General features: G+C 44.1%; 2 protein-coding genes across 5 annotated transcripts in view; one reads left to right on the plus strand and one right to left on the minus strand.

Moving 5' to 3' along the window:
* The window catches only part of CABLES1 (Cdk5 and Abl enzyme substrate 1), a 111,662-nt gene extending 94,884 nt beyond the window's left edge, over positions 1–16,778 (plus strand). For both annotated transcript variants that reach the window (XM_034762762.1, XM_034762761.1), the window contains 3 exons: positions 10,641–10,747; positions 11,848–12,055; positions 14,330–16,778. In XM_034762762.1, coding sequence (XP_034618653.1) covers positions 10,641–10,747; positions 11,848–12,055; positions 14,330–14,470 — 456 coding nt within the window. In that variant the 3' untranslated portion in view covers positions 14,471–16,778. The remainder of the gene's footprint in view (positions 1–10,640; positions 10,748–11,847; positions 12,056–14,329) is intronic.
* Positions 16,779–18,425: 1,647 nt separating this feature from the next.
* Positions 18,426–27,272, minus strand: part of TMEM241 (transmembrane protein 241) — a 104,491-nt gene continuing 95,644 nt past the window's right edge. Inside the window, exon 14 of one of the 3 annotated variants that reach the window (XM_034762766.1) lies at positions 18,426–19,303. In XM_034762766.1, coding sequence (XP_034618657.1) covers positions 19,087–19,303 — 217 coding nt within the window. In that variant the 3' untranslated portion in view covers positions 18,426–19,086. The remainder of the gene's footprint in view (positions 19,304–27,272) is intronic. The other 2 variants (XM_034762765.1, XM_034762764.1) reach the window with 2 other exon arrangements.

Raw genomic sequence — 27,272 nt, forward strand, 5'->3', positions numbered from 1 at the left:
TTCAGGATGTGTTGAGCTCGGGTTTATAATTACAGTTTTATTAGTTGGCAGGCATTTATCATTAGAGTTTAGCAGCTGCAAGCTTGCAGAATTTTCCCCCTTTATGGACGTGAAGATCAATTAATAGGGGGAGCGAGAGAGGGAAGGTGACGAGATGATCTGAACAAAGGGAAATTTTACACATATTGGGCCAGATCCTGAGCGGGTGTAAATGTGCATGACTTCACTAACTTCAGACTATAATTATAACCTTGTATATTGTTCTTGTAATTCTAGTTTTCTAATTTAAACCATATGGGCCATAGTCCTTACTTGAGTAAAACCCTGAAGTCAAGGGGAATTTTGCCCTAGTAAAAGACTGGGATTTGGCTCAAGATATGAGAGACTCTTCCTGACCCCTGTTTGTTTTGTTTTTACACTGAAATATGTGGGTTTGGGGCTTGATCTTGCTTGGCATGGAGTGTCCTCAACTCCTGTTGAGTCTGATTCTGATCACACTTACACTGGCTTTATAGTAGTGTCGCTCTCGGTTTCAGTTGAGCTACTCTTGATTTATAGAATTAGGCTCATTGACTGGAGGCCCTCAGTGCTGGGACCTGGGGGAGAAGCTCAATCTTAAGGAGAAAGATGCAATTGTAAGGCAGATTTGTAAAGTGATGCTCAAACTTCGCCTTGTAGGGGAAGATTTTCAAAGGCATAGATGGTAAGTGCTTAACTCCTGTTGATTTTCAAAGACTGAAAATCATCTCTGTGAAGTCTCTTACTTTGAAAGGGAGTCCTGTAGCGAACTCCCCATCCTCCATGCTGAAAACGTGTCTTTTCAAATTACTAAGGCACCACAAAGTAAATTTTGTACTTAAATATAAATAAAATATTCTATTTTAGGGAGGAGGTAGAATAAATCATGCTAAAATAAGTGGTAACATCCTTCCTTGACCTATCAAAAAATAGTATTTCTTGCAGAGTCTGAAAAAAATCTTTAAGCGCACCAAAATAATAGCTACAATAGTGTCAGAAAAAATTCCAGCTCCTCTGCTAGAGACCCATCAACACTGCACTCCAGATTTGTGTACATTCACTGGCCCCTCTGATTGTTCCTGTCTCTCTCCTAACTACTTCCATTCTTCTGAACAGGGACAGTACTGAAACTAAGAATGTAACCAAAACACATTATGCACAGGCAGAGAAAAAGAAAAACTCTACACAAGGGTTCTCAACCTTTTTCTTTCTGGGGCCCCCCAACATGCTATAAAAACTTCATGGCCCACCTGTACCACAACAACTCTTTTTCTGCATATGGAGTAGATGAAAAGCCAGGGCTGGCATTAGGGGGTAGCAAGCAGGGCAACTGCCTGGTTTAGCTGTTTGTCCCGCGTCCCAACCGATGTCTGGTCGGGACGCAATTTGTCCCGATATTTCGTTTGCTCAGCAGGCAGCACTTGGCTTTTTTTTTTTTTTTTTTTTTGCCGCCCCCCAGTGTCCTGATATTTTCTTCCTCTGATCTGGTCACCTTACACATAACAGGGGACCTGCAAAGCTAATTTGCTCGAGCTTCGGCTAGGGTGGTGGGGCTCAGGCTTCAGTCCCAGACCCCAGTGAGTCTAACACCAGCCCTGCTTTCTGGTTTATTTTGGCAGACCCCCTGAAACCTGCTTGCGCCCCCCAGTGGGCCCCGGATCCTTGGTTGAGAATCACTGCTCTACAACACATGCGAATTTTTTTTTTCTGGTGCAACATAAACCACGAGAGAGATGTTTGAGTGGTTCATGTATGTTGCCAAAACCTGCAGTTAAAAATCTAGTTTGATAGTATCTAGAGCTTGAATGGACTCTTCTATAATACTTGGGCCTTCGTTTTTCCACTTAGACCAATGAAGTGAGCATTAAAATTGCTTTCAGGAATTTACATCATTTTCATTGCATTGGTTTGATTTTTTTGGTATCAATTTCTAATGCTAACATATCATTTGACATCACTAATGACCAAGTATCAGATTGTGAACCTGTCTTCTTATGCCAGGCCAACCAGCAGCCTGTGAAATAATCATTATTTGGGAAGTACATCCTGGAAATGTGCGTATGGATGCATGCGAGGAAGAAGCACAATGGATGCCATATTTGTGCTACAAATCCAAATGGAAATGTTTGGAGTGAAGAGACAGCACTTGGTCTTTGTGGACCTGGAGAAGGCATATGATCATTTACCAAGAGAACTAGTTTGGTGGCGTTTGTGGCAGAAAGGTGCACCAGAAAGATATGTCCATCTTACCCAGGATATATATGATCAAAACTAAATATATATAGCAGAGAATTTTCAGTAAACGTTGGCCTACATCAGGGATCAGCGTTGAGCCCCTTTTTGATTGCGGTTGTCACGGAAGTGAGAATTTATGAAGCGAGCAGCTTTGGAATAGGTTTGGCTTAGTGATATGTGTGGTAGACTCCAATGAGAGACTGCTGAATTGGAATTAATTTGCAAACTGGACACCATTAAATTAGGCTTAAATAAAGACTGGGAGTGGATGGCTCATTGCACAAAGAAAACTATTTCTCCATGCTTATTTTTCCCCTACTGTTACTCACACCTTCTTGTCAACTGTTGGGCCATCCTGATTGTCACAACAAAAGGTTTTGTTTTTTTTTCTCCTGCTGATAATAGCCCACCTTAACTGATCACTCTTGTAATAGTGTGTATGGCAACACCCATTTTTTCATGTTCTCTGTGTGTGTATCTTCCTACTGTATTTTCCACTGTATGAATCCAATGAAGTGGGTTTTAGCCCACGAAAGCTTATGCTCAAATAAATTTGTTAGTCTCTAAGGTGCCACAAGTACTCCTCGTTCTTTTTGTTGTAAGACCAAGGCTCTGAAAACTGAGGGAGAAGAACTCTGCCTGTGATATTCTTTATGGTGAGAGCTTAGAAGAGGGAAACAATTTAAATACACCTCTACTCTGATGTAACATGACCCATATAACACGAATTTGGATATAACGCGGTAAAGCAGCGCTACGGGGGTGGGGGGTGGAGCTGCGTGCTCCGGCGGATCAAAGCAAGTTCGATATAACACAGTTTCACCTATAACATGGTAAAAAATTTTTTTTTTTTTGCTCCCGAGGTCAGCGTTATATCGGGGTAGAGGTGTGCCTAGGATCAGTGGTTATTGATGATGGTGTCCTCATGAGTGATGCCTGGCATTTTACTACAGCTGCTTAGTGCAAATGGTGGGAGCTGACCCCAGTTTCTGTGACGAAAAGATGCCGATAAAGATAAAAAATAGAGTGTATAAAACTGTAATTCAACCCATCTTAATGTACAGAACGGAGACTTGACCAGTCACAAGGAAGGAAATTAGTATGCTCTCCACAAGGGAAAGGAAGATGTTGAGGTGGTCAGATGATTGGACACTCCATGGGAGAAAATGAAACGAGGGGCCTAATACAGGTTGCCCCAGTTGAAGACAAGTTAAGGGAGCCTAGGTTATGTTGGTATGGATACGTCCAGCAGAGCCCCAAGAGTTATGATGCTAGGATGGCTCATGAAATGATTGTGGACAGAAGACAACCAAATGGGAAGACCAGAAACTTGGTATATGGAATCAATATCAGTGGACCTTGGAGAGACCAATCAGCACAGATGCCTGGCCTACTATCATGAGTTTTGGAAGAAGGCTATAAAAGTCGCTGATCCCGAATAGGGAAGTACCAAGAAAGAAGAAGAGGATGCCTTGATACTAGATCGCATCAAAGAAGAGGATGCTTTGATATTAGATAGCAACACTGTCCACATAGTGCAGCAATGTGTTTTGCTTAGAAGAACTATCTATCCTGTTCTGGGGGAATGTGCTGGAACATCAGTATTGATCAGAATCCTAGCCCAAGCAGAGCCTGGATCAGAGGTACGGTGAAACTTCAGGCATTCAAGATTGGCTGTGTTTCTAAAAAGTTCTGAGAAATGTGTCTAGCCTCCTCTCACCACATATACTTGAAACTGCAGAAAATTCCTTTTGGCATCCTTCTTTTCCTCTTTCCTTTTACCCATTGCTACCATTCCCCACTGTGTTCCCCACAACCTGCTTCTGATTCAGCTGTATGGCCTCTATTACTATTGCATGTCGGGGTTTTGCCTCTAAAACTATTGACTATCTAAGCCAGTGGTTCTCAAACGTATTTGATCATGCCCCCCTTCTGTGTATCTGGGGGCCGTTTATGCCTCCACACACATACTGCTGTCCAGCCAGAGTGGAGAGCAGCGGCTGCTGGCTGGGTGCTGAAGGCAGCACCGCATCAGCGCACAAGTAACTCTTTTCACAGCAGACTTAGCGCCACCGTTACTTGTGCGCTGCTGCTGCCATCCTGGGGCTGGCAGCTGGAGCCCCACCACCACATCCAGGTGAGGGATTTGGGTAGGGAGGAAGGAGAGCCTGAGCCCAGGTGAGGGACTGAGTGGTAGGGAAGGAGAGCCTGAGCTGCCTCCCGGTGAGGGATTGGGTGGGGGAGAAAAGCCCAGGCAGCGGGGCTCCAGCTATCCCCTTTATCCTCTCCCCCTACCTCCCAGATGTGCATGGCCCTTCTGCACAATCCCTAGCCACCCGGGGCTGACAGTCAGAGCACTTTAAATAAAATAAATAAGTAAAGTGAAAGCACACAGCTCGTGCCTCTCTTGACACATTCCCATACCTCCCTTTGGAGGCACGCCCCATAGTTTGAGAACCGCTGAGCTAAACACATGTCTTTCATTAGATGGGCCTTAAACTTCTGTACCTTGGAAATTCTCATTGCACCACTGGAGCAGTATCAAATAAGTAGCTTACCAGGCGTGTGTTCTTTGGTAATCAGGACCTTAATTTATACTTTAAAATTGCATTTTCCATCCCTTTGTTCTTGCAGCAGAACCCAGACAGTAAGGTCCCAATGGTGGAGAGTCCAGCTGCATTGCTGGTTGGGGTGGAATGGGGAATGCTATTTAGCATCTCTCTCAGAAGTCCCCATCAGCAGACTCTTCTGTTGCCCAGCCATGGTTTACGTCTGGCCCTCTCTGGCAGAACTCCTGGGATATGGATGTAGCCGTATTGCTGTCTACTCTCCCCTGGAGCTAAATCTCCTGAGTGCAGAGTCCCCTTAGATCTGAAGCGGTGGCCGAGAAGGAGTTCTGCCATTTTAATTCTGAAGGGTGGTTAGTTTAGTTATCTATCATGGCACTGACAAACTGAGAGCTAGTGGTCTCTGATCCATTGGAGCCAGTACTATTTGTTGAATGTGGTGATAGTATCCTGTTATCTTACTCAGGGATGGCACTCGCTGGTTTTCATCCTGACGATTTAATGATTGTGATCAATGTCCAGCTTGAAGGAACAATTTTCTGGGCTTTTTCTTATTGACTGAGCAAGATTGGCAAGTCTCATTTGATGAGGTGGTTTTTCTGTATCCAATTCTAAAGCGGAGTAGCTACCCATCTATCCTTGAATACTTAGTTTTGGCAATTAAAGAATGAAAGTTAAATGATTATTGGCAATCTGCTCCTCAGCAATTGAAGGAGTCAAAAATGCTGAGGATATGATTTGTCAATACAGTTCTGTTCTGCAGAGGTGGCCAGAGAAAATGTAACTTTTGAGGGAAATGTGGCCCTGTACTACCCTCTTCATTCAATAGGGTATTCTGGTCCACAGTATCTATGGGTTCAAGCAAGCAGTGCTCCATCTGGATCTGAGCAGTCATGATGGGGTCTGGAGTTCCCACGAGCCACACTTCCAAACTAGAAGTTGGGAGCAACTAAAATCTACTGTTCTAAGCAAATTATAAACAGCCCTCAGTCCCCTTAGTGAAGAGGGTCAGGAAATCCTGACCTCAACCCAAGTATATTATTAATTAGTGCTGAGCTACGTTATTTTCGACAATCAACTCATGATTAAAGCAAAGAGAATCAGGAATTCTGGGCTCTATCGCCTATCCTATTCCTGAATTGCTGAGTAACCATGCACAAGTTACTTACGCGCTCTACCTAATTTTTCCTGCCTGTAAAATGGGTATAATATCTACCTGAAATGATTGTGGGTCATACTTAATTCTCTAAGCAGTTTGGGCCTGATCCAAACGTCTGTGGAAGAACTCCCATTGAGATCAGATGAAAGATGGACAATTGTCAAATATTATATCACATTTGGATGTATTTGGGTTTGTTTTCTTTGTATAAAGTGTGCCATATAGAAAATAAAAGTGTGTCCCTGGGGCATAGCTGATAAGGCTTATAAAAGAAGGTTCTGGTGAGTGGCTGCCCTCAACCTGTTCTAAAATTAAGTCTGCATACTGTGCAGAGTCCAAAACTCCGCTCTCTACTGACTTCATTAACAAAAAGCAATAAGGAAGTTCAGCTCAGACCTTTTCCCCTGGCTTGGCTGCTTTTAGGATTTCTCTCCCCTCTTTGCAGTGCTACTCACACTTCACTTTTATCCAGGCATGGATAAATGGCCGGAAGCTGAAGGTAGACAAATTCAGATAAGAAATAAGATGCACATTTTTAAACAGTGAGTGCAATTAGTTTTCGGATCAACTTACTAGGGATGTGGTGTATTCTGTTACTTGAAATCTTTAAAAGCAAGATTTTGATGTCTTTCTAAAAGACCTGCTATAGCTCAAACAAGTTATGGGCTTGATGCAGGGATCCCTTGGTGATATTCTATGCAGGAGGTCAGACTAGAGGAGGATAATGGTGTTTTCTCACCTTACAATCTATTAATAATAGAATGGGCATGTTCCCAACTGGGCCAGCACATTACACATCTGTAGCACTTTATGGAAGGTCAGCATAGCAGACACCTTACGGTCAGTGGCGTAGCCAGGTTTTAAGAGCAGGGGGAGCAAACATAAAAAAGGCGCCCCCCCTTGGCTCCTCCTCTGGCCACGCCCCGCTTGGCTCCTCCTCTGGCCGCTCCCCACCCCCCTCCCCCTTTGGCTGGCTCCTCCAGACCCATTTATTGCCGGGGCCCTGCACGCACCCTGACACCCCCTCACCCCCCGGGCCAGGCCAAGCCATGATGAGGTCCATGTCCCTTTAAGAGCGGGGCTGGGCTGAGCCAAGCCGGCAGGAGGGTGGCTCCACTCCCCGCTGCAGGCTGATGCCGGAGCCTGGGCTGAGAGCCACGCTCGTCTCCTGCACCAGCTCCAGGTGGGGCTTTGCTGCAGCTCCCCCCAGGTCGGGCCGCCCCCTTCACCTGCACAGTAGGGGCGGGTTGCATGAGGGCAGGACCTGATGCCATCCCCCTGGCAGGCCCTTGGGGGGCACTGGGCGAGATGGGGTGTTTGGGGGGCATCGGGCAGGGGGATGGGGCACTGGTCCCCGGGCCGAGCGCCCAGCGAGCATTCCGTCACTCACCTTCCCGTCCGGGCCTGAGGGGAGGGACTCTCAGCCCCTTCCCTGACTGGGAAGGTGCGGGGTCCCGCTGGGTCTCCGCCGCCTCGCTTGGCCTTGAGGACGTGGCAGCGGCTCCGTGGAGCTGGTAGTCCGGTCGGCGGGGCTGCTGAACGCCCGCTCCTCCATCTCTGCCTCGCCCCAAGCACAGAGCACGCCAGGTGCGAACCCCATCCCAGGTTAGTCCCCTGCTGGGGCCGAGGGCTGAACAGGCCCGGCAGGGCAGTGCGGGGGCTGCTGGAGCCTGGAGGGGGAAGCTGGGGAAGGGATGGCACAGCCTCAACCACCTGGGGCTGCCTGCCCCACGGAGGAGGCAGAGGGGCGCAAGCCGCAGCAGGACCCCAGCCCCCCGGGAGAGGGGATCTGGGGCCAGCCCGGGGAGGCAGGAGCAGCCCTGGGGGTGCAGGGCGTGTGCAGGGCAAAGCCCCGGGAGAGCCCCAGCCCCGCGGCGGGCAGCGCTGCAGAAGAGGAGCCCGTGGCGGGCAAGGGGCAGCTGGCAGGCAGATCCCCTCTCCCCAGCAGCTTCCTGCTTCGGCCCGAAAGCAGGAAGCTGTTGGGGAGCGCTCGGCCGCCGAGCCCTGAGCCACCGCAGGAGGCAGCTGCGGTGGCGATGTTGGGGCCGCGTGGGGCGCGATGGCCGAGGAGCCGGCCCCTTCGCTCCTCTGGCCACACCCGCTGCCGCCCCGCAATGGCTCCTCTGGAGTCCGGCCGTGCTGCCGCCCCCCACTTGCCTGCAGGACCCCAGCGGCGGCCCGGCAGGCGCCGCTTTTGAAAAATTTACTGAGGGGAAGCGGCTGCTTCCCCCGAACTCCCCTCGCTATGCTACTGCTTATGGTACATATGAGGCAAGTTTGCAAACCTGGCATACAATTCAGGCAGTAACTTTTCAAACAATGAGATGTTTAATCTCTGGTGTCCCAGAATGAAGCTATGGTATGTACATAAAGGGGGCAGGGATAGACAGAGAAGATTTATTTGATTTGTTTCTTTGGATCCATCTTGCCAGCAACTTGATTAGATGCTAAAGGTGTGTGTTGGCCTAGAACCTCCCTAGTAACTTGTCTCATTTGTTGGTCATGCAGAAAAACTCAAGATTGGCTTAATGTGCCACACAAACACACATCCTGGAATGAATGTGTGCACGGTTCTCAAGGTGATTGCAGGTTTCTGTTGTGCTTGCTCTGTCTAGCTGAATGGACGATTGCCTGCCAGGGTAAATCGCTACCATTTCAAATGCACTAACACCAGCACATCTATAAGGGTTTGCACTAACAATGCATAATCAGTCGCTTAGCTTCCACTACGGTAACTCTTATCTTCCAAAATTTGAGTGGTGGGGATTTAAGGGAGAATATGTGGAGGTGGTGTTTATGGGGGCGGGGGGCAGTAATTGGAAGACTTCACAATGTGCTTTTTTTTTTTTTTTAGTTCCCATATCTATACCTTATTCCTCCTTTATGGCTTCTAAACAAAGGCAGGAAAGATTACTTCTTACTTTCCTCCTTTCTACTTTAGAAAGTGTAGTGAGACCAGAAGGGCATGCATGGCTTTTTTCTGGGATTGTTATGTTGCCCTCTATATCAATAGCTGATTAGACATAAAAGGATAATTACATTTTCCCCCATACCACTTGTTAGTTATCTGAAATTAACCCACATTTATACTCCTCTTCAGTGGGTTTAGGCTTCCATAAGGCTAGAACACTGCTAGGTTTAATCTTTTAAATAATCCTCATGGGCCGTGAGAACCAAAACAGGTTTACCAATTGTGCCTGTAAGTGGTGCTTACCTGTTGTGCACCTTTTTCCCCCCTAGCATTGTCTGGGGAGGAAGCCAAAGATTAATCCATTTTATAACAAAACAGGAATTAGAAAAGATATGTTACCACTGGCTTGATTGGGAAGCAGACAGGACACACTACGTGGAATAATACATAAGTGATATGTATTATGCCTTGGTGGGGTAATCAGGCAGGAGGCCAAGTACCTGTAGCAACCAAAGTACAGTTTTCTCACAACAGATGCATGCCCTGGATTGTATGTTTTGTACTTTTATACATTTCTATACTTGACTTTGAGAGCAAATAATGAGACTGGCCGATCAGGACCAGCCATTCATTGCCCCATAATTGCCTGAGTTAGAGTTTCAATCATATCCACTATTCAAGTGAAAACAGTTAAAAAAATAATAATAATTAGGAAATCTCTGTACTTTTCCAACATGAATGTTTGAGCATTACTGCTTTGGCAATTTTTGGCCAACAAAATAGTGGGAAGATCTTTAAATAGGATATCTCCATTAATTTAATTTATCTCCTAGAACTGGAAGGGGTCATTGGGTCCAGGCCCCTGCCTTCACTAGCAGGACCAAGTACTGATTTTGCCCCAGAACCCTAAGTGGCCCCCTCAAGGATTGAACTCACAACCCTGGGTTTAGCAGGCCAATGTTCAAACCTCTGAGCTATCCCTCCCCCCTTAAAGACAGGAGGGCAAGAGGCAGTTTTCTAGAGTCGAGTTCTTTTCTGTCACATAGAATCTCTCACTGCTTGGGCTCTAGGTTACAGGAGAACTCCTTTAATAACAAAAAGGAGAGGAGATCTCACCAAAATGAAGCTGTCACAAAGATATTCTTAAGATTATGTAGATTGACTAAACATTTCTTTTACCTGCTTATTAGCACTCTAAGCTAAGTTATGCAACCTCATATTACATTGAATTCCCTGCCATTTAGGCTTATGAATGTGTATATTTAAAGAAAGATGGGATATACATTTCTAACAAAATAGACAGTTACAACATGGACTTCAAAAGGGTATTTCTGGTGCAAATTCTGAAAAGGCAAAATAGTTAAACTTGAAAGAAAATTAGCACTGTGCTTCAGAACTGAATAGAGCCATGCACACAAAACTCAAGTGCATTAAATCAATTACTGTTATGACCTAGGTCTTTGCTTTGTCCTAACAAGAATACTTATTAACTGGGCTCCATCCACCCACATATTTGGAACTCATTTTCAACATGTCATTTGAAAACTGATCTTAACATGTATTTTACTATTATAGCGATTTGTGGTTGTTTGCTCTGAGCTGGTTCACTTGTTCTGACAGAGCAATCACACACTCTGTTTTGCTAATTCAGATTATTTCCCCAAGACTGACATACAAGTCGCCATTTGGTTTTTTGGAGTGATCTGTTAGAGATTACAATAATTAATCCATTTCTTCTGATCTGTTGCAGACTACCGTAATTGACTATGTGAAGCCATCAGACCTCAAAAAAGACATGAATGAGACCTTCAAGGAGAAGTTCCCTCACATCAAGTTAACTCTCAGTAAAATAAGAAGGTACTGTGCAGAATGACACATGATTTAAGCCTGCCACAGCATGCAACTACACTCACATTTTCCTGGAATTGTTGTTGCCATTGTACATTAAGGAAATCACAATAGTAATTGATTTTCAGAAACAATGACCTTCAAAGGCACAGAATAAATCAGGCACTTGCTTTGACTTGTGAGCAGAGTAAATAAGATAGGGAAGTCTGAGAGTCTGTTTCTGGATATAGAATTCTTGCCAGTTAAGTGTTTAAAAAAAAAAAAAACCCTAAAGGGATGGTGGATGTGAGCTGGACAGCCACTATATTCTGAGGACGAGGACAGAAAATCTCAGAGCTCATGGTACTAAAAGCTTAGTCAGACTTTGAGGAAGGGGGAGATTAGATTCTGTGTGTACTCGAATAATGCCGCTACAAGGTAGGATCAGGTTAGGAAACGTTGAGATAACAGACTGTGATAGATATGACCCAGCACTTAACGTTTTATAGATGGGGTTTCCCTTCTATTCAGCGTTGCAGTGAAGATGTAATACGGAATTGGTGCTTAAACCACTATTTCCAACACAGCAGGCTAGAATTATGACTTCACCGTCAGATGCAGCTGAAGGAGCTGCTCATTTAAGAGGGAAACACTTTCATTTGAACCTTCAAATTATTATTATTTGCAAGTCCCCAGAGTGTACTTGATGCTTTGCAGAAGTAACTAGGGAAGCAGTACTGGAGTAGTTTGAAGAGCTTAACAATTAAATGTGACAGGATACAAAACGTGTCAGACAGAAAAGGGGAAAGACGAGAGGAAAGGGCAATGATTACAATAATTTGAACGCAGGTATTCAGTAAGGCATGTGTATCTTAATGGTTCTGCTACATCATTTTTAGTGACTTAGTAACTTGCTTCTCATAGCTGAAACGCCAGAGTGAATATTTATTGGGGGATTTGATTTATATCAGATAATAACAAATAGAAACAGAAAGTTACCAACCATGTAAATTGCATTCCTGCACCCACCCACCTCCTGTTTGCTTGCGCATGAAAGTATCTCTTGCTTTAATCTGTGAATTCTGGGTCAGCTCACACAGCATGTCTGTCTCTGTGTTCTCTTTCCTCAGCCTCAAACGAGAGATGCGCAAACTAGCTCAAGAAGAGTGTGGTTTTGAGGAACCCACTGTGGCCATGGCCTTTGTCTACTTTGAGAAGCTTGCTCTCAAAGGGAAACTAAACAAGCAGAACAGAAAGCTTTGTGCTGGAGCGTGTGTCCTACTAGCAGCCAAAATTGGCAGTGACCTCAGAAAACATGAAGTTAAACATCTTATAGATGTAAGTATCCTTCGGGCACTAGTGTTTTCCACAGCAGAAGTCCCCAAACTGTGGTTCTCAGAGCTGGATAACAACATGGTCTTGGCAGTCCTCGTGGCTTCCAATTGCTAAATCAGATTCAAAGACCAACTAAATACATCCTTAATATATGTTGTGTGTGTGCGTGCACACACAATTGTGATAGTTGCGCCAAGGAAATTACTTGATCACAAGAGGAAGGGGGTGGTCAGTGCAGTCATAACTGGCTGAGAAGGTTAATCAATGTGACTGAATGGCTGGGAGGTCTCCACGAGACACTAAGACAACATGGTGTGCCTGATAAAGAAGTTTGAGAATCCCCCAGTCCTATAACTCTGGTTTTATTCAGCAAATTCAGTTTTCAGGTGATAGAATGCTATTTTCATCACAGCACTTCATGCATGAATCACCTTTTCCAGAGTAAAGTGTTCTGTCTTCTGACCCTTTCCATAACTAGGTTTTAATTAAATAAGAGAGGGAAGAAAATGTTCTAAGGCTCTGATCCAGCAACTACTTAAATGTTGAGCTTGTATAACTACAGAAGAGCTGAACTAGAGGTTGAGGGCCAGATCCTTGCCTTCAGCCAAATGACATATGGTGCTTGACCCAAGGGAATTCAGGAGCAGGGGGGCAGAAGTGGCTTAAACCGCCTTTTATGCCAACCTGATTGGGAACATTGAGCTGGTTTGGCAGTCCACTTAAGTTAGAATAGGGCAGCTTGAGAAAAAGGACTGCAGCAGCAGCTGAAGATCTGGTCCTGAGACGACTACCCCTCTGACTGAGTAGATACTGAGCTTCCCTTCAAGCTTGGTTGTTCACTCTATCATCAAAGAGTCTACCACAGAGTCAACAAAAAGTGAAATGGGCAGGTCAGAACTGGAAAAATAATCAAACCCCAAAACAATTGACTGCATTCCACTAGTGTACAAATCCAAAAGAAACAGCAGAACAGACAAATTATAGCAGAAAGCCACCTATGAAACCAGTATCTTCTCCCCTTGAGGGTAGTGCAGCTTCCATTCTTCACTGTTCAATTATTGTTGCAGATGTCACCTTGTGCCTCTGAGGTATTAAAAGGTTCAAACAGATCTAATATTAACATGGGAATAATTTTTTTAAAATTCCCTTTTTCTCCCCACAATAGCATAGTACAACATACAGTCTCAAATCACAACAAAAAACCCACAGTCATCAGCTGAGGACCCCTCTCGTGAATAGATGTAATTAATAAATCATCTGGCAGATGTAGTTATTATGTTAGGAAAGTCACCAACATTTGTGTCAAGCTCTTGAGAGGGAGTATGTGAGAGCAGTTGTGCCTTACCTCCCTCAGAGCCTGATTTGATAGTTGTTCATGACTCAATAGTCACTGCAAGAAAACCAGATTTAAGTTTTTCTGCTAAAAGAAAGAAACTGAATGAATGAAAATGCCACTTGTGCACCATCTATGGCTTATTAAAAAAGCCACTTGTTCAGGTGAGTTTCGTGAAGTGAACAAACTGTCCTTCGAGTAAGAAATTAGTATGATTTGTTGGTTCTGGTAGCTGGTTGCCTACTGACCAATTTGGGGCTTAATAAATAAGGCCACTTGACACGTACAGATCCTGACACGTTCAGATTAGTTTAATAGGAACACATTCTTTTCAGTAGGCAATGTTGTCATTACGAGAAAAAATATAGTGTTCGATTTGAGAACTAGATTGTACCTATTAGGCACAGGCCCAAGTGATGGTGCAGAGCCGCGTTGCCTTGGGGACAGTTCTGGGAGGCATTGTGCACTCCCAAAGGGAGCCAGAGTTTGCTCTTCCACTCATAGCCAGCCAGCTCTTTCAACCAGTACAGAGAAGATACAGGCCTTTGCCCCCCCCCCTCCTTCTTCTCTGCTGCTTTTGGAATGGCGTGTGCCTGCTGGAGCACTACCAGAGGAGCAGGCCCTGCACTCAGGAGAGCATAGGGACTGAAGTTACAGATGGCTTCTGCACTGGTGGCACAGCTCCTGGCATTCTCCCATGACACACAGGCCAACCCCAATCTGTTCCATGGCTAGCAAGATCCAGTACTAGATAATGCAAATGCCCCAGCTCTCTCTCTCCAAAACTAGACTTCAATAGGCAGTATGTTTGAGTGAGAGCACAATGTTTACTGGTAAATATTTTGAGTATTGCCACCAGTAAGACGATACAAGAAACTGGTATTCTAATGCCCCAAGACTTTTTTTTTTTTTTTTTTTTTTTTGTAAACTTGTCTGTGTTACAGAAACTGGAAGAGAAGTTCCGACTGAACAGGCGAGAGCTGATAGCCTTCGAATTTCCAGTGTTAGTGGCCTTGGAATTTGCTCTCCATCTGCCTGAACACGAAGTGATGCCACATTATAGACGTTTGATCCAGAATTCCTAGCACAGGCTACCCTTCCAGGAAGGGGTCTTAAGACTTTCTATTCAGCATTATCGAGCTGCAGTTACTACTGGAAATGCAAAAATAGGACTCAATACCAAACTTGTCTCTCTCTCTCTCTCTCTCTCTCTCTTCAAATACACAATTTTTCCAGCAGCATATTGGGAACACTGCATGGAATTTCCTAAGACTCTCAGACTAAATGAATTCATGTAGTGTTTACTACTCAGAGCAGGTGAAGAACTAACTGATGCCAGAACTGGGGGAAAACAGACTCTTACCACTGGGACCAAAGGAGTAAAATTAGTTACCCATATCAGTCATGCAAGAACAAAAATTAAACAGCCTCCATTCTCATCTGTCTTACAATCACTTGTACACTTTGCAAGCTAGTCAAGTGCATTCTTGTAGTCCTCTGCTACAGACTTGCTCTGACTTACAAAATGACTTATTAACGTTGTGGAAAAGCTTTTAAAAAGATATCTTCACTGTGTCAAAAAGAGCGTGCCAATTTATTTTTGTACCTGCTATTGGAAGTGCACTTTTTCCTGTGGGGTGCCTGTGTGTGTGACATTAATTTGGTTTTGGTCTACGTGGGCTGGTTTGGCTATTTGAGAGGATATCATTTACTGATGCTGAAGACCAAGGGGACTTTCCATGTTTACTTCTTGAAAACATAACTACTGGTAAAGTAGTAAATGGGATCGTTTTTGGACACTTGTTTTTTATCCCTGATTTTTCAACATCTTTTACCTTTCTGAAGATTACACTACTACTGCAAGAGATGAATCAGCAGCTGACCATATGTTTTCAGTCTTGTATATGGTAAAGATGAAAGCCTTTAGTTCGTGATTTACATGTAATAGTTTTTAAATGTCTTGTGTTAAGCCACATGCATATTTTTAACATTCGCACTTTTCCCACTGTGGAGATGGTTGGACTTGCACTTTGTAGTGTTGTATTTCTGTGCTCTATGTTAGAGTGCATAAGCAGCACATTTATTGTGCTACATCTTAAACAGTATTTTATAAAATCAAGAGTAGGGCTGAGCAGTATAATTGGTGTCTTAAGGCTTTGAGGGGGGAGACGCCTCACGTTGGTAAATTTTAGTTTTTAAATATAATTGACTGCAAAATGTAATCAATGGCCATTTAAATTGTTACGTACGGTCCAGTACCTTTATAGACATTGCAGTACTGGAGTTTTAACAGTTTGTTTCCTGCAATTTATATGGTTCTGGCTGGACAACCAGAAAAGCTGGACAGAATCACTCTAGCTCTCCAGCATTATATATGCCATGCTCACATGCTGAAGGACGTGTATTAGAGTAAAGAATTAAATTATTTTTATATATCTATCTATAACCTACTCCAATTGCTGATCCACTTGATCCCCATCATGCCTGAAACAAACTCCAATAAAATCAAATACTTAACCTCTGTGGTGTATAAAAATTAATCTGAAAACAAATCTCAGCTAGGAAACTCCAACTGCAGCTTTATCTCTATACGTTGGAGAGGGTTTGTTCATGGTATGGAAATGACAAAGGAGAGGGACGAACAAAGATATAAACACACTAATCTTTGCTTTCACTTTTATTTCAAGCAATTTGAGGGTTTCCTCAGCTATACCAGGAATCACCTCAGTCAAAGGTCCTAACAGAAATGTGAACTCAGTCTTTTTTGTAGCCCTATCCCTTTAATCCTAGCGTGGCAACAACAACAGATGCCTGAAAGATTGCTCTGTAGAATGTGGAAAGATTGTGGAAAGAGAGTTTGGATGAATGGGAATTTTTTTGCTCCTTCTCCATTTTAAAAGGGTTACTTACAAGTATCTCAAAACTACAATTAAACCTCCTCTCTGTATACTTTTATTTTTATATACTGTAATTAGATTCCAAGCTGATTTGGAGGGAGGGGGAGGAGAGAGAATGAAATGGTGCCTCCAAGATGTGCTCCAGCGTTGCTGAAATCCCAGCATTGCTCATTCACTGGAAAGACATGGCACTAGGTTCTCCCATCAGACATGCTACTGTTCCTTGATTCTGCCAGCCTGCTCCATTCTTCTAAGGAGGCAAAGAACTGAAGAATGCAAAAGGCCTATGCAGCATTTATTTTGTAATGATTACATTTCAGTACCCTGCCTGTTTAGTCATGTAGCAGAAGACCAGTGTCACATGCACAAGTTCACAAACCAAAACACAGCTGGCATGTCTAAAATTAGTCCTTCTAGCCTTGTCTGTGTCCCTTTAATTTAAATCATGTATGTAAATTCCAGCTTTTTTCATTAAAGAGCTTTGTTGTTAATAATGGGACTGTCTAAAAATATAAGGAAGTCTTACCTTTGTATAAAAACTTCATTTGCCTTGAGTTTGGTTTTCATATTGCTTTATAGTTTGGCTGGGAGAAAGGGTATCGTAACTGCAAAATACTGACTGAAGGATGACAGATGTTTTTGAATAATACTCTCATCATTATTGTCTTCATTATTGCTACCCAGCCCGGAGCTGCAGTTTACATAGGTTTCTGGGATGAAATCTAATTGCTGGAGACTTTCTGCTTTTATTTGGAATAATGTTCAGCTACAGTTTGAATGTTGAATAAATATTTAAAAGATAAAAATGTTGCACTGTTCACTTAGGAACATATAAAGCCATATTGATACTAAACATCAAAGGACCAAGCTTGGTCAGTAGAATGATGTTAGGATAGGCCTGTGAAAACACAAATGAAATGATAAAGGAAATCTGTACCAAACAAAAAATGATGATTGTTTGCCTTTGTCTTGTACGGAAATGAGTTGATTTACATCATTTTAGTTTTGAATTAAAGTGGATCAGGAAATAGTTCATTCCATATAATTCATAATATTTTGAAATTATGTAACACTTTCCCATGCAGAGGTTTAAATAAATAAAAAAGCAGCTATGTTCCCCCAGTAACAGCAAGTAAAACTATTCAGTGCTATCACTTGTGTGTTGGAGAGGGTTTTTTGTTATTGTTGTCTTCCTCTGGGACATAGAAAGCTGCTTACTACTGTTCCATTTCTGACTATATTTATGATTTGTACAAACTGTGAATTTTCTGTTCTTCTATAACTTGCAAGAAGAAGTGGGGGTGGCAGAAATCAGTCGCAATTAACAAAACCTTCAACCCCAAACCTGTCATCAATGTAAGAACATGAACTTACGTAAGCCCTAATGCTGAGCTTCTTCCAGACAGGTGGACTTCGGTATCTGTTGACTTCAGAGGGGATCCAGGCTGGCACAGCGATCTGCTTGCATGGAACATGTAGCAGGACTGTGGCCTTAATGGCAGTTAGGCCATCCTTAGCTCTTACTTTTTTACTTTAGTGTAAGGAGTTTGCGTGAAGAAAATCCAGTGTACTTCAGTATACAAAAATCCAGCCTACACCTTTGAAAAAGGAATTTATTACTGTACTAACCCATTGAGGGACATTAACATATTTGTGAATAATGGAGATCATTAGTAAATGCATGGATGGCAGAGCTGTGCTGCCAAAGAGCAAATCCGGGGTTTTCAATAACAGGTGTTAGCAAAACAAGACTAAAGGGAAACTACACTATGAAAAATTGCCAAGTGTTAGTAGAGCAAAGAAAAACTCCCAGAGGGTAACAGTGGGAAAGAATCCTTCAGAGGGCAACAAGCTGTCAATATTTACCAAGTAGGAGTGATTGAGAACGAGTTTGAGATGGTTTAAATGGCTTTGAAGCAGCAAATGGGATGGTTCTAGTTCAACGGGAAGGTAAAAAGGCTCAGACACAAACAAATCTCTCTTAGGCTCCAGCTCTCATCTGAACTAGCACACTAGTAGTAGTAGTAGTGTAGTCACAGTAGCATGGGGGCGGAAGCACGTGCTAGCTGCCCTGAGTACAAACCCCATGGGTAGGTGCTCGGGGCCGTTAGCACGTGCTGCCATTCACGTTACCGTGACTAAACTGCTATTTTTAGCATGCTAGTTCAGATGAGAGCTAGCACAAGTATGTCTATGCAAGCAGGGAATCACACCCTTAGCTCGTAGTGTAGAGTCTAGACATAGCCTTATTTCACCCATGTGACCTATAGTATATCTTGTATTCATATCCCCGAAGTCCATAAATCCTTAAACTCTTGTGGCAAAGTGGATAATGTGAAGTGAAAAATGTATGAGGCCTGATCCAAAGACTACCATTGAGTTCAATGGGCTTTAGATCTGGCCCTATATCTACACAAGGCTGCCAAGTGTCATGTGTTTCCATAGCTCAGTTGAATCTGCACACATTCAGCTGCACTGTAGGAACGAGCTGTAACTGCATCTCACGGCCATCCGAGGCTGCTGTGGATCCTGCCTGGTTGAGCCTGCCTGACCCACACCTGCTGTGCCTGGCACAGAGGGGCAGGGCCCCAGGGTGTTTCTGGGGCAAACCCAGGCCTTGTGCTGTGTCAGGGTCGGGTGCAGCATCACTGCTTAGTTAGGGTCCCGAGAGTGTGGGGGCTGCAAGGTGATCTCCCACCTTTGTGCAGCCAGTGGCCTGTGCTCCCCACTGCCATGCTGGAGCCTCTGCATTTATTTATTGACAAATAAAACTTGCAGAAATTTAAAATATTGTGTGCAGAATTTTAAATGTTTTGGTGCAGAATGCCCTCAGGAGTATAACATGTTGTTTCTCCAACTCTTATATACTGTGGAGCAGCTCCCCTCTTGGTCTGAATCTGACAGCTTCCCTGCAGCAACTCAGTGATATGCAGGAAGCAGCAACCAGGACTCCCTTGTTGAATTGCCAACACCAAACTGCCAAGAAGACTGGAATGATTTCCTCCCCTTCTGGTGATACTGCTATGGAGAGAAGGATATTTTAAAAGGGTAGAAATGTCATATCTTACTAGCAAGCAGACCAATTTCAAGAGAAACCTTGAACGAAAACTAGGGGGGGTTGGCAACACCATTGGACTGGACTAATTGCGCCAAATTGCAAAGATATTAAAAAAAGATTTCCAGCAGAAGATACCTCTGGCCCAGTTCAAAAGCCTTCATACCATCCTACCCATGTTTCCAATTGCACGAACCGAACACCATGCTATGCTATCCACATGTTCCAGGACAAAAGTTGTGTGTAAGGTATGAACTCGTATTAAGTACAGTACAACAAAACAAGTAGTAAAAGCCTGTTGCCACCTCGCTATGGTTAGGAGAGAGATATTTGTTTAAATTGAAATACAAATGAATAGTCCCAAAATTCCTCCTCTCTGCAACACATTCCTTCCTTCCCCTCCGGGACACAGAGTTTGTCACAGGCTATGGGAGGAGGAATTTGCGTGGGAGTCCCCTATTAAAATGTTGACAGCATGTTATAGTGGCAAACATTAAGCACAGAGTATCCGCTTTTCTGTTTTATTGTTGGTAACCTATTGCAACAACGCAGCATGCAGAAACATGCAGCATGACAAGTATGAGCATATATGTATGGACTGGCCAGGGAAAATATTATCAAATGCTAAGTTTGAGATATAATGTATGCTGGTTACATTTATCTAGGATAATTATACCAAAAAATGGAGAGAACTGCAAAATATATGACTTCAATTAACAGGTGAATTCTATATGAGCTAATTTAGAGTGACAGTCTCCTAAAGGGGATGGAAGATTAAGTGCCAAGAACATGTGTAGAAAAATTGCAGAAATTAATATTCTGAACCTCTGGTGGGAGGATGTCTCAAAAAATTTTCTCTCTAGATGAAAACAACAGGAGTCTCTGCATTTCCTGTTCAGATTTTATATTTGTAATAAACAGGCCTGTTTAATTTTTTTAAAAATTCAGAAAAATCAAACACTGATGTAGAACTATAATAGCTGTAAAGCTCAAAAAACTATTTCTCGAATACTCAATAACAAGGGGGAATTGATTGCTTAGGGATTGGTCACTGGATATAAAGCTTTTGTTTCTTAATTGTTCTTATGAGTGAGCGGTTGCCATCTTGGGCTGTTCAGCAGTCTACATGATATTATTTTGGTGGTCTCAGTCCATTTCCTGGTGGACAGGTGGTCACATAAAAATGCGCACACAGGAATGGCACTGGTTGGCATTCTTAGCTGAGAGACTTGGCCAAGAGGTGTCTGGGCATGGAGAGCAAACCATCCTCTCGCCTCGTGGTGACCCTTTCAGAGCAGGAATTTTTCACGTTAGTGGGGAAGCTTGTAATACTGCTAGAGCTTCACTTTTCTGTCAATACACAGAATATATCACTCTCCAGGGTTAACAGTACATTGCCTCATAGCTCAGTATTAGTAGTGCTAAATCGCCATATGCAGCCCTTGCTGCCCATTGGACAAGATAGTATCAGTTTGGATCTGTGATGCAAAGGTGTAGGCGGACTGTATCTCCCCCTCGTCAAACAGCATTCCACCCGCACAAATGCCAGGAGTTACATCTGTTGCAGTGACCAATCTTTTGCTCTGTCATAGAACCTTGGCTAGCCAGTTTGCAGGCCCCACCTGTTAATTTCCAGAAACAAGTGATTCCACTATGATATGCTGTCTCCTGTGTTCAGTGACACTGGCATATAATGAACCGTCCCCTCCTTCTAAACAAGTCGCATTTCTGACTGGTACTGTCCCCTTACATGTAGTTATGGGGAAAGGTACTGTCCCCATATGTGTAGTTATGGGGAAAGGGGGAAAAATGCTTCAAAGTCACCCCTTCCCAAAATTTCAAGAAATCATCTCCCATGCGCCGCCATCTCTTTTTCAGGTCACATGTTGGGCATCATAGTGTTGATGCAGCCAACAGCATTAGAAGGAATTTTTCCATTACTGTAGAAACACTACCTACCTGAGTGAGGGTAGCTAGGTAGGTGGAAGCATTCTTCCTTTGACCTACCTACACCTACACCAGGAGATAGGCAAGCATAGCTACAGTACTCAGAGATGTGGATTTTTCACATCCCAGAGCATTGTGCCTATGTCAACCTAAATTTTAAGTGTAGACCAGACCTCATTCAGAGGTAGGAGAAGAGGTCAAGCCTCTGTACTTCCAGACCCTCTTTCTTTGCTCCATGTATGGACCAGTCAAAGAGAAAAGCCAACTCTGTTTAACAGATTACTGAAGCAAAATCAACAGCAATTTAGCTTCCGCCTCTGAACTTCAGAAAAAATTCACATATTCATACATTGAGCCATGATGATCACCTAGTCTGATCTCCTGCATAACACGGGCCATAGAATAATGGCACACAGAACTTCCTGCATCAAGCCTATAAATTCTGGTTCAGCTAGAACATATCTTTTAGAAAGACACCCACTCTTGATTTAAAGATTTCAAGTAACAGAAACTCTGTCACAGCCCTAGGTAACTTGTTCCAATGATTAATCAACCTCACTGTTAAGATTTTGCACCTTATTTTTAGTCTGAATTTGTCAGAGTTCTAGGGGATTTCAACACAATTCTTCAACTGAAATGAATGGAAATGATGTCTAAATCCCCTAGCCTGCTTTGAAATCTTAACATAGACCACATCTATGCTACGGGGACTATACCAGCATAGCTAAGTGTAAACCAAACCCTAATCTACTCCTGCAGAAATCCACCTTTTCTCCAAGCTGCCTTGAGAGATCCTTACCCAAAGAATGACAAAGATACAAGCCCTATAGTGGGAGAGAAAAACACTTTCTATTTGAAGAAAGTAGCAGTTCAATTTATACAGCCTGAAACAACAAGGCGCTGACCTCCCACTGAAATCCCTGAGACTGGGAATCAGAATTTAAAACTAGAGTCATGTGGATGGATCAAAAGTGATCAGGCCTTGTTTACTGCTTCATTCCGTGTCAATCATTTTTTCCCCTTACTACCTCATTTTAAGCATTTGTTCTTTAATTCATTTTCTTTTTGTTATTGTTTCAGTAACCTGGAGATAAACAGAGAGGACATGGTGCTATGTAAGGAGTCGCCCCAGTCAGACTTTTTAATTTAGTGCTTCCAGAGCTGTGGGCCTCACCCGTCTAGCATTGTCCGATTTATTTTGAAAACAAAGGCTGTGGCCTTTAATGGAAAATTGAGCTTTATTCAGATCCCCATGGTGTCAATGGATAGGAAAATGGAAAATTTCCATTTAAAGCTGCTGGAGGCCAAAATGTGAATGTTTAGTGAAATTAATTGATGTTTGTCCATGCTAATACCAAGGAAGTTGTAGTTTGTGACCCAGAGACGCCGCTTAGCTTGAAAAATAATGGAGGGTGGGATACAGATCTCTGAAGGGAAGGGGCTGAACTATTATTTTCTAACTGCATTAAGGACGTTGGAAGAGACAGGTTGGCTTTCCCTCTACAAGGACAGCACATTATGCCCCGGGTACCATTGGCCTCACGAATTTCCATCTTACAGTATTTTGTGGGAAAGTGGAATGTGCAGCCTTTGATGTGAGGGGAATACAACACCTAAACTGGCCTGTAAATCTCAGCCTGCTCTCCAAGGCTGAAGAGCATGTGTTGGACTATGCTAGCTGACTCTTTATTCACCTCCACAGGAGCTTGTGAAAAACAGAGCAGAGTAGCGTGGATTCCACCGTGCTCTATCTTACTAGAATGTGGGAGTTTACTCTGGAGACCCTGAGGCCAGACTCTACCCAGGAGTAGGGGCAGGGTGGAAACACCCAAAAACTAGCTTTATCAACTAACTGAGCATTCCCCTGTATAGGGGACTCTCCAGTGGCATAGGTCTAATGTAGTGACGACTATGTCCTCCCAGTCCCCACCCTCAGCATAGCTAGGAAAAAAGCGGGCATGACCAGGAGTCACTATTTACAATAACCAGCTGCTGGCACAGCTCCTGCCCCCTTAGAGGTATGGACAGTTACAGTAGTGTTCTACCCATGAACAGAAGAACAAGTAAGGATGCTCTAAGTAGCACCAGGGGCAAATCCACAACCACAGCCAGCTACAGGACTGGGAAGAAGTTAACCTGGCATGAGTTTCCTTGCCATCCGATTCGGTGCTGAGTACAGCTGGAATTGTCTCCAACAGACCTTTCAGAGTTGCTGTTTTATGGAGGATTTACATGCCTGTGGTCTACAGACTTTAAAATTATGGGCAAGTTTTCTTAACATTCTACTGCTAGAACTGCTGAAAAGGCACGACTGTGTGTATTGCTTTCACCTGCAACCCAGGATGCCTTTAGAAACAAGAAGCCCGGTTCTATTCTGATCTGTGCTGATGTAAGTGAGACGTAATCCCATCCAGGCCAATAGTATTCCGCAGGTGTAAAAATCAGTGTCAGAGGGGAAGCATTCCCAAGATGTTACATCACAGCGCCGCCTCATTGCTTTAAGCAAAATGCATAACCATGAAGTGTTTTGTTTTGAGATTTGTTCTATAGCTCTTTATAGATAATCTAATCTTTGATAAATGCTATGTTCTTATTGTTATCAGGACATCATATAATTCATGGAGGTTTAGAAAAGCTGGTGTTTTAATCTACCCACTTGGCAATAAGCACTAACACATAGATCAGTTGTAAGTTTATGTGGAATGAAAGCTGACAAGAAGCATTTCAGAAAGATAGAGACTTGAGCCATTGCCTTTAAAATACATTACACTGACATATGACAGGGCAATAAGTGCCTTAGAAATGCCTTAGGCATTCTGAGGCTGATCTTAAGTAGGGAGAACAGTGATAGAAGGGGCTTATGACCCCACCTGAGTGACCCCATTCACTCATCCTCTGGCCTTATCTAGGATAGGTAATTGGGGAAGCTGTTGGTGCCATTAATATTTATGCTGGCTAATTTCACGCTTTTTACTGTGAATTTCCCTGCATTGTTTCTCCCCTTACAGAATGAAATTCATCGTATCTGCTAGTACATGTTTGCTTTTACAAGCATTCTCCTGAGATGTATAGACATTTCATCTCTTTTCCTTTGATTGCACTGACTGCAAGAAGTTCAACCACCACTTCTGTTTTTCATTCCATCACTTGATATTCAGACACTTTGCAGAACTGATCTTTTGAAATAAGATAAAAGTTCTTCTCTAGTCATAGATTCATAGACTCTAGAACGGACCTCGAGAGGTCATTGAGTCCAGTCCCCTGCCCTCATGGCAGGACCAAATACTGTCTAGACCATCCCTGATAGACATTTATCTAACCTACTCTTAAATATCTCCGGAGATGGAGATTCCACAACCTCCCTAGGCAGTTTATTTCAATGTTTAACCACCCTGACAGTTAGGAACTTTTTCCTAATGTCCAACCTAAACCTCCCTTGCTGCAGTTTAAGCCCATTGCTTCTTGTTCTATCCTTAGAGGCTAAGATGAACAAGTTTTCTCCTACCTCCTTATGACACCCTTTTAGATACCTGAAAACTGCTATCGTGTCCCCTCTCAGGGTATGTCTACACTATAAAATTAGGTCGAATTTATAGAAGCCGGTTTTACAGAAATCAGTTTTATACAGTCGATTGTGTGTGTCCCCATATAAAATGCTCTAAGTGCATTAAGTCGGTGGACTGCGTCCACAGTACCGAGACTAGCATTGACTTCCGGAGCATTGCACTGTGGGTAGCTATCCCACAGTTCCCGCAGACTCCGCTGCCCAATGGAATTCTGGGTTGAGATTCCAATGCCTGATGATGCAAAAACAGTGTCGCGAGGGGTTCTGGGTACATGTTGTCAGGCCCCTCCCCCTCCATCAGAGCAATCGCAGACACTCGATTCGCGCCTTTTTACCTGGGTTACCTGTGCAGACAACATACCATGGCAAGCATGGAGCCCGCTCAGCTCAGCTCAGCGTCACCATATGTCATCTGGGTGCCGGCAGACGTGGTACTGCATTGCTACACAGCAGCAGCTAATTGCCTTTTGGCAGTAGATGGTGTATTACGACTGGTATCCATCGTCGTCGTATTCCTCAGTGAGTTCGGTCAGAGGCACCTGGGCAGACATGTTTTGTCTCCTGGAGACTCAGTCCTGCCGGCAGTCCTATTGAACCGTCTTGACGATGATGGCTAGCAGTCGTAGTACAGCATCTTCTGCCAAGCACCCAGAAGATGCCGATGGCTATCAGTCATGCTGCACCATCTGCTGCCAGCCTAAGATGTAAAAGATAGATGGACCAGATTTTTTCTGTATTCATTTGCTTCCCCCTCCCTCCGTGAAATCAACGGCCAGCTACACCCAGGGTTTTGAGTTCAATCTTTGGGGGGGCCATTCTGTGTGACAGTTGTTTGTGTTTCTCCCTGATGCACAGCCACCTTTGTTGATTTTAATTCCCTGTAAGCCATGTTGTCACTCGCCCCTCCCTCCCTCCCTCCCTCCGTCAGACAATAGTTTTGCGCCTTTTTTCAGCCCAGATGCCATAGCACTGGGATCATGGAGCCCGCTAGATCACCGCGGCAATTATGAGCACTATGACCACCACGCGCATTGTCCTGGAGTATATGCAGAGCCAGAACATGCCAAAGCAAAACCAGGTGAGGAGGCGATTGCAGCGCGGCTACAAGAATGATGAGGAAATTGACATGGACATAGACCTCTCACAAAGTACGGGCCCCAGCAGTGTGCAAATCATGGTGTTACTGGGGCAGATTCATGCCGTGGAACGCCTATTCTGGGCCTGGGAAACAAGCACAGACTGGTGGGACCGCATCGTGTTGCAGGTGTGGGACGATTCCCAGTGGCTGCGAAACTTTCGCATGCGTAAGGGCACTTTCATGGAACTTTGTGACTTGCTTTCCCCTGCCCTGATGCGCCAGAATACCAGGATGAGAGCAGCCCTCACAGTTGAGAAGCGAGTGGTGATAGCCCTGTGGAAGCTTGCAACTCCAGACAGCTACCGGTCAGTCGGGAATCAATTTCGAGTGGACAAATCTACTATAGGAGCTACTGTAATCCAAGTAGCCAACGCAGATGGAACCCATATCCCTATCTTGTCACCGGAGCACCAAGCCACCGAGTACATAAACCCCAACGGGTACTTTTCAATGCTGCTGCAAGGACTGGTGGCTCACAAGGGACGTTACACTAACGTCAACGTGGGATGGCCGGGAAAGGCACATGATACTCGTGTCTTCAGGAACTCTGGTCTGTTTCAAAAGCTGGAGGAAGGGACTTTCTTCCCGGACCAGAAAATAACCGTTGGGGATGTTGAAATGCCTATCATTATCCTTGGGGACCCAGCCTACCCCTTAATGCCATGGCTCATGAAGCAGTACACAGGCAGCCTGGACAGTAGTCAGGACCTGTTCAACTATAGGCTGAGCAAGTGCTGAATGGTGGTGGAATGTGCATTTGGACGTTTAAAAGCGCGCTGGCGCAGTTTACTGAGTCGGATAGAACTCAGCGAAAAGAATATCCCCATTGTTATTGCTGCTTGCTGTGCGTTCCACAATATCTGTGAGAGTAAGGGGGAGACGTTTATGGCGGGGTGGGAGGTTGAGGCAAATCGCCTGGCTGTTGATTACACACAGCCAGATACCAGGGCGGTTAGAAGAGTACAGCAGGGCGCGGTGCGCATCAGAGAAGCTTTGAAAACCAGTTTTGTGACTGGCCAGGCTACCATGTGAAATTTCTGTTTGTTTCTCCTTGATGAACCCTCAGTCCTCCCTCCCCGGCCCCGGTTCACTCTACTTCCCTGTAAACTAACCACCCTCCCCTCTCCCCTTCGAGCACCGCTTGCAGAGGCAATAAAGTCATTGTTACTTCACATTCATGCATTCTTTATTAATTCATCACACAACTAGGGGGATAATTGCCAAGGTAGCCCGGGAGGGGTGGGGGTAGGAGGGAAGGAAAAGGACGCACTGCAGTTTAAAACTT

The sequence above is a fragment of the Trachemys scripta genome, chromosome 2 (assembly GCF_013100865.1).
Source record: "Trachemys scripta elegans isolate TJP31775 chromosome 2, CAS_Tse_1.0, whole genome shotgun sequence".
In the NCBI taxonomy this organism is placed as follows: domain Eukaryota; kingdom Metazoa; phylum Chordata; order Testudines; family Emydidae; genus Trachemys; species Trachemys scripta.